This window comes from Leptopilina heterotoma, unplaced genomic scaffold (assembly GCF_015476425.1).
Source record: "Leptopilina heterotoma isolate Lh14 unplaced genomic scaffold, ASM1547642v1 Lhet_68, whole genome shotgun sequence".
NCBI classification, from domain to species: domain Eukaryota; kingdom Metazoa; phylum Arthropoda; class Insecta; order Hymenoptera; family Figitidae; genus Leptopilina; species Leptopilina heterotoma.
This window is the reverse complement of record NW_025111157.1, coordinates 6,717,078-6,724,344: the sequence shown is the minus strand read 5'-3', so window position 1 is coordinate 6,724,344 and position 7,267 is coordinate 6,717,078. Positions and strand designations below refer to the sequence as shown.

The window sequence follows — 7,267 nt, the reverse complement described above, 5'->3', positions numbered from 1 at the left end:
TGAATCGCCTCAAGTGGAGAAAATTATGTTAAAAAGAAAAAATTTCTTAAAGACTTTTTCTTAAATTTTCTAATTGTTAAAAAAATTCTTGCACAATTTTCCCCAAGAAGGAAAATAGTGTCTTGAAGTACAATTTTTTTCTAGAATTTCACTGAAAAAAAGGTGCATTTAAGATGAAAATCAAATTAAAAAGGGAATTTTTTTCTTTTCGTAATATTCGATATTATTAAAATTGAAATTAATAATATCGTAATATTCATTTTTAGATTCTTAGATTATTTGTTAAAAAAAATTGTCAGTAAAGAGCAAATATTGAGTAATTTCAAGTCGTCCAATATCGGGTCGCGATTAAATTGTGTTGTTTATTGACGTTAATTATATAATTAATAAGAAAAACAATAATCATAATTAATGAATAATGCAGCGTCTCGAAAGGTAGCACGTACGCCTTATAATACGACTGATATATATATATACAAACAAACATATATCTATCGAATACCACAGTTTTATGATAGACTGATAATGTTAATTAAGCAACACCAAAACTATTAAAAAAAAAAAAATCGTCAAAGAACAAAAGTGACGTGAGTCTCATTTTCTAGTGTTCTATTTTGTATTATTAATTATTGCGCTTTTAGTGGTAGTGTTATAAGAACCTGGAATTGTGAGGGTTGATCTCGTTATATAATCGAGAATTAAGTTCAGATAAAGTCCAACATTCTAGTCCAATCTCTGCATTTTTTTTTCTTTTTGTATTAAATTCAAAGATGAGTGAAAATTTTGTCAGAAAATGGAGGGGAAAAAAAATTCTTTCTGCTCATCTTTAATTTTTATCGACTGCCACAATTTGTAAATATTTATATAGAAAATTTGTGCTCAAAGCTCGAATAGTTATTGTTACGAATAGTTGTTTCAAGAATTTATCAACGCAGTGATTCTGGCTGCGAATGTAGGATCTTAAAAAAAAGGTACATATTTGAATGAAACTCACGTCACAAAATACGATAAAAGAGTGGAAACAAAAAAAAATTGTTATTAAAATAAAAAATACATCGATCGCCTAATGATACGTACAAAAAAAAAGAAATAAATAAATAAACTTCGTCGTGTCTCTTCCACTCTTAATAATAGTGTCCAAATATTTAATGATGATAATAAAAGTTGCAATTAGTCTTTAAAAAAAAGTAGTTGATGCAAAATATAAAAAAGATTAAAAAAAAATAGTCTTTCAATAAAATCAGATAGCTGGAAAGTAGTTAAATAATAATAAAAAAAGAAATATAAATATAAAGTTAAATAATCGAATATATAACTTTATATAATAAAAAATTACAAAAAAAATATTAATTTTTGTCACGAATTATCCAAGGACTATCTGATTCTATTGAAATTTAGCGAAGAAGGAAGAAGTGTTGCGTTCTTTAAATTTTTTTTACTGTTTTATGAAATACTAATCAATATTAAAAATCATTCTTAGAATAAAATAATACAAACATCATGTCTATTAAAAAGAATATATAGAGCCGGCTCAAAAAAAAATTGCCACTTTTTGATAAATGTAAAATAGAATATTTATTCCCGAAGAAAAAGACTTAAAAAAAGCGAGAATAAGGACTAAATGGAATTTATTGGAATTTTTCTACAATAATCGAAAAATCTACATTAAAAAAAAAAAACCTTTTTTCATCAATTGTGATTAGTGAAGAAATAATTCGCAATTATAAAATATTCTCTAATAGTCAATTATGCTTAAATAGTCCAATTATTTCCATGAGAATTTAAAACGAACGAAAAATGGATTAATAGAAATAATAGAATTAACGAAATATTATTTCAAGAAAAATAAAACAATTAGAACAAACTTAATCGAAACTTAGTATAATTTTCACCATTTTTGCAAATTTTCAAACCAACGATTGGATTTTCCATCTTTTTATACATTCACCCTGAAAAGTTTACAAAACTCGCTGCCTTATGGAATTGAGCCGGCCCTAGTTGGTTAAAAAACAAATAGTGAGAACAATAAAAAAATCGTTGAATTTATAAATTTAAATGAAAAGAAAAACTAACTGAAAACTATTAAAAAAAAACGTTTATAGAAGATGGACAATCGATGAATAATTTGAAACCAAAAAAAAACAAGGTACATATACTTATTACAGTGTTAGAATTTACGAACTCGAAAAAAAAACACTGAAGACGTCACTTCTTTCTATACATACGAATAGTTGATAAAAATATAAATTGTAAAATGTAGGTCGATAGTTGTATTAGAAAGCAATTTACCGGCCACAAAACATAAACTATAACAACGACTACCATATTCGAATTCTCCAGAATTTTTTACCCATCATGAAAGAAATAAAAACAAATTAATAAAGAAAAAAAACAATCAAACTTCGCTCAAGAATCTTTTTGATAAACGCATCAATAGATAATAAGTTTAAGCTTAAATCTCGATGAATCTATCATTCTCACTACAGGCAAAATAAAAAAACTCTTCAATAACCAAAAAAAATCAATTATTTGTGAAATATTTTTAAAGGTCAACTCTTCATAACTAAAAAGCCCTCGACACTTGGACAATACTGTGAGAAATATTTTTACAAAATAATATGAAACCGAAAAAATTCTATTATCATCGTGAAACGAAAAAAAAAATGATGTTTGAAGGAAACAGAACAAAAAACTAAAATTTAGATTAAGTTTTATTTAGAAGTTCGACAAAAGTTCATAAAAATTTTCTTTCTGCTTTTTTATTTTCAAAAAATAACTTAAAAAAAAGTGAAAAGAAAATTCTGAACTTTGTGAACATTTATACCTATAGAAATAAAAGAAGCGAAATTTCCATCGAGATTTCCAGAGAATATTTTTCTTTCAAACCCAAAATAAATTTAATTTGTCAATTAATTATGTGAAATTTTACTTATATAGGAGAAAATCAAACCTTCGTTGCCTTTTTAGAATGATAGCATTCTAAGAATAATTTAAATTACCAATTCTTTTTATAAACTGATGGAAGAAAAGAAAAAAAAATATGTTAATTGTTATTTTTTTTCTCAATCAGCAAAAAGAGTGCTGCAAGATTTTTATGGGTGCATTTGTTACTTTAAATCACTGTCTTTTTGTACATGGTATGTTCGTATAAAATATGTGTAAGAAAATTATTTCTTGAACATAAAAATTGCGTAGTCAATAATCATATGTATTTTTTAAAGTAATTATTTGCTATCAATGTTAAAAGACGAAGGAGAGAAGTAGAAGAAAACGAAGACGAAGAAGATGAAGATGAAGAAAAATGGGAAACGACCATATCAGAATGTAAAAAAAAGAATGGACAGAAAAATAATTAAGAACGATAGTAAATAAATACTATTTGTAAATTATAGGACTGTCAATGATGTATACAAGTGGATTTAGCGTAATAAAAATAAAATCTGTATGAATTAAAATCGCCTCTTTTCATTATTTGAATTTATGGATTTAAATCAAAATTCAGACTTCGCACTCAATTTAATTCATTTTAGAAACAGTAGCAAAAAGTAGTTTTAATATTGAAAAAAATAGTAAAAAAAAGTGGCTATCGAAAAATAAAATTTATTGTCTAAAAATCTAGTTTTTATCGATTCACAAAACTTACAAAAACTTCATTCTGTATTTTCCTGACTTTTTCCTAATTTCCATCAAAAATATTCATTTTTTTTATTCTGATTCTACTTTTCTAAAATTCAATTATTGTCCAAATTTTTTCATTTAGAATTCTAAAAATATACGAAAATAATTTTTAAAAGTAAAAGAAAAATTCTTTAAAATATAAAATTTATTTCAATTAAATTTTACAAAACTTCCAATTAATTGGAAATTTAATTTAATCTTTTTAAATTACTTACAGAAATTTAATTATCTTCAAAAAATTTTAATTACGATTTTTCAAATTGTTTCCCAATACTCATTTCTTTTTCATAATTTCTAAATAAAATTATTAAAAACTAAAATCATTTTTTTTTAAATAAATAATTAAATTTTTATTTTTTCAAAGAAAGTCAAATTTTTAATAATTTCAGTTTAAAACTGTTTTGAAATTTAACTATATCTAAAAATTACAACTGAAATTCTTTTAAAATTCAATCTTTTTCTTATTTTTAATTCTTAAATTCTTATAAAGAAATTTATCAAAAATTTTGAAAATAATTGAATTCTTTTCAAAAATTATAATAAAATTTTTAAGAATAATTGCAATTTTCGAAGAATTCATTTAAAATTATATTAAAAACAATATTTAACTAAATAATTGAATTCTCGTAATGAATTTTATGAAATTTTTTTAAATTATTGCATTTCTGTAAAAAATTTGATTATTTATGTAAATAATCGAATTCTTACAAAAAATTTAAGTAAAATTTTTAAATAATTTTGAATTTTTTACTCAAAATTTAAAAAATAATTATTCTATTCTTTCCAGGAATTTAAATTACAATTGTATTTTGAAACTGTATTCTAATGAACAAAATTTAAACAACATTATTAAAATTATTTTTTTTCAGGGAATTTTATAAAAATTTATTTAATTATTGAATTATTTCGAAAACTTGTAATAAAATAGAAGATTTCGAAAGTAATTGTATTCTTTCGACGAATTATAAAATTTATGACAATAATTATATTTTTATAAACAAATTCTATGGAAATTGTTTAAAATACTTGACTTCTTTTGAAGAATTTTATTACAATATTTATCTATTTTATTTTTAAAAAAATAATATATTTCTTTTAAAAAGTACTCTTAAGTGTTTTTTTTTTAATAATTGAATTTTTTGCCAATTTTTATTAACATTTTTGAAAATAATTGAATTTTAGTGAAAAATTTTATTTGTGAAAACAAAATTGAATTCCTATAGAGAATCTGATTATTTTTGAAAATAATTGAATTATCTGCGAAGAATTTTATTAATCACAAAAAATAATTTAATTTTTGGGAATAAATTTTTCTGAAAATCTTAGAAAATTAAATTTTGTTTGAACAATTTTCTATTAGAAATTTTAATGAGTGTGAAGACTGAAAATTTCTATTCGATTATATTAAGTTTTGAGAGACGAAAAATTCTATTTAGCGAATGTCTTTACATCTGCAAAATGGAAATAAGTTTTCTAAAAAAAACTAGTTTTCCAGAAATGAAATATTCGTAAAAAGTTAAGAAAGAGCTATATTTACCTAAACTTTATTTAAGAATATTATTCATTAGTTACTATTGTTGTTTAGCCAACGACTTTTATATAATATAAAACTCTTAATTTTTACTCTTAATTTTTTAATTTTATAGCAGCATCAGCTTTTGCCTTTTGTAAACTGTTTTGAATCCTTTTTTGGTAAATGTCAATAACTTCCTGTTTGTCAACTTGAAATATATCGGCACCAGTTTTTAAACTTTTATTTTTTGCTTCCTCTGCTGTGAGTTTTTCCTCGTTGCTTGGATTTAGTGATTGACCATCAGGAGCTAATTGTTTGTTATGATAATCGTCTACAATCTTATTTAAGTATACTGCATTAAATAAATCCTGGGCAGTAAATTCACTCTGATATACGTCTTCAGATTCATATGTGACATATGGCTTTAAATTACAATCCTTTAAATCAGGAACAATAAGTTCTGGTATCATTTCCGGAACTGGAATGTACTTTGTCCCACTTCTATATCCAGAATGTTTTACTCCCCGTGCTATAAATATTTTATTAATTAAATTCCTAAGTCGATTGTTTTCAAATTTTATTTATTTCTATTTCAAATTTTCAGATTAAAATAATTTTTTTTTTTACTTTTAGAGATCTTTGATTACTAATCTCGTCTTTTAAAAATTAATTTTGGTTAGAAATTTCTTCCAAATTTTGAGAATTAATTTGTCCGCGGGTTAAAAACAGACGGAAAATTTGTTACCATTTTAGAAATAAAATCGCTAATTAACATTATCATATTCTTCTTAATAATATTAGTTTTTGTCTCTAAAGTTTCGAACGTTTGAATATTTTTATCACTTCTTTTACGAATTTTATTCAAAAAATAATGTTTTTTATAATTAAAAAATCATTTTTAACTAAATAAACAATCAATTACAATATTTTTCCATTTCAGTTTAGTACTTTTTAAAAATATTGGAGCACAAAAAAATATTTCGTTCTTTTCGAAAGTTCAAAACTTTAGAAAACTTTTTCTCTTAAATTATAAAAAAAACAAAGAAAATACAACTTACTATAAAGTGGGAGTTCTGGATTTGGACCTGCTTCACGTTCTCTGTGAAATCTTGATCCTCTTTTACCGTAAAGCATAAATTTTCGGAAATTACGTTTTCCATAGTTTGCACTTGATGTAGAAATTCCTCGACTTATAATCAAACATGCCGAAGCCATTTTTATTTGTAAATCTAAAAAACAAATTTAATTATTATAAAACTTCCTGATCTTGACTATACATATTATTTATTATAGTTTATTATCGCTATTATTGTTATGAATTTATGAATATTTTATTTTTTGAGGTTATGTTCGAAAATCATGCTTGAACCACGAAACTGGGAAAGAAGATTAATTTAATAGATTTTTTATAAAATCTTTAAAGAATAAAGATCACATACCTGCACACTATAAAAATAATAATCCTTTTACAGAATTTAACTGTAGAAATTATTAAATTCTATGTACTTTTACTACTTTAATTGCGGACGATCGGTGCAAAATTGTACACTTAGTTTTCTAATATTTTGAACATAGAAATAACGGATTGTTTACTTTTTAGACTCTAATTTACATCTCTAGATAGTAAAAATGTAATTAAAACACCTGCTATTAATAAAAGAATACAAAATGTTTGTAATAATCAACAATAATTACGCGCACTTGAAAGTTAAAACTGTGTATGCTATTATAGCAGACGACAAACGATTAATTTTTAAGAAGTTGGCAACACTGTAGTTTTCAAAATTCAAAAATTTGAAATCAAAACTTTTGTATTACAAAATGTAAATTATTAATTTACAAAAATTAATGAATTAATTATTATTAAAAATAATATTAACTAATAATATTAATATTAATAAAATTAGTAATATGATAAATATTAATATTATTGATATTAAACATAATATTATTAATATTAAATATAATATTATTATTAAAATAATATTAAAATTAATATTCATGAAGTAATGATTTTCTCTCTCCTTTGATTAATAATTATTTTTTTTATTATTATAATTACTAATTTTCAAAAAA

General features: G+C 22.7%; 1 protein-coding gene across 1 annotated transcript; it reads right to left on the bottom strand.

The window, feature by feature from the left end:
* Positions 1 to 5,206: 5,206 nt before the first annotated feature.
* On the bottom strand, positions 5,207 to 6,927 carry LOC122510144 (39S ribosomal protein L41, mitochondrial). Its single transcript, XM_043624583.1, has 3 exons — positions 6,631 to 6,927; positions 6,250 to 6,420; positions 5,207 to 5,720 (listed from the first exon to the last, which is right to left on the bottom strand). The coding sequence occupies exons 2-3, from the start codon at positions 6,404 to 6,406 to the stop codon at positions 5,305 to 5,307; spliced, it is 573 nt and encodes a 190-aa protein (XP_043480518.1). The 5' UTR covers positions 6,407 to 6,420; positions 6,631 to 6,927; the 3' UTR covers positions 5,207 to 5,304.
* Between the last annotated feature and the right edge of the window lie 340 nt (positions 6,928 to 7,267).

Bases quoted from the DNA above. Each gene is read 5' to 3' on its own strand.
- LOC122510144 (XM_043624583.1), bottom strand. From the start codon at position 6,406: ATGGCTTCGGCATGTTTGATTATAAGTCGAGGAATTTCTACATCAAGT. The intron at 5,721-6,249 runs GTAAGTTGTATT...AAATATTTATAG, and splicing joins TCCAGAACTCCCACTTTATA to CACGGGGAGTAAAACATTCT.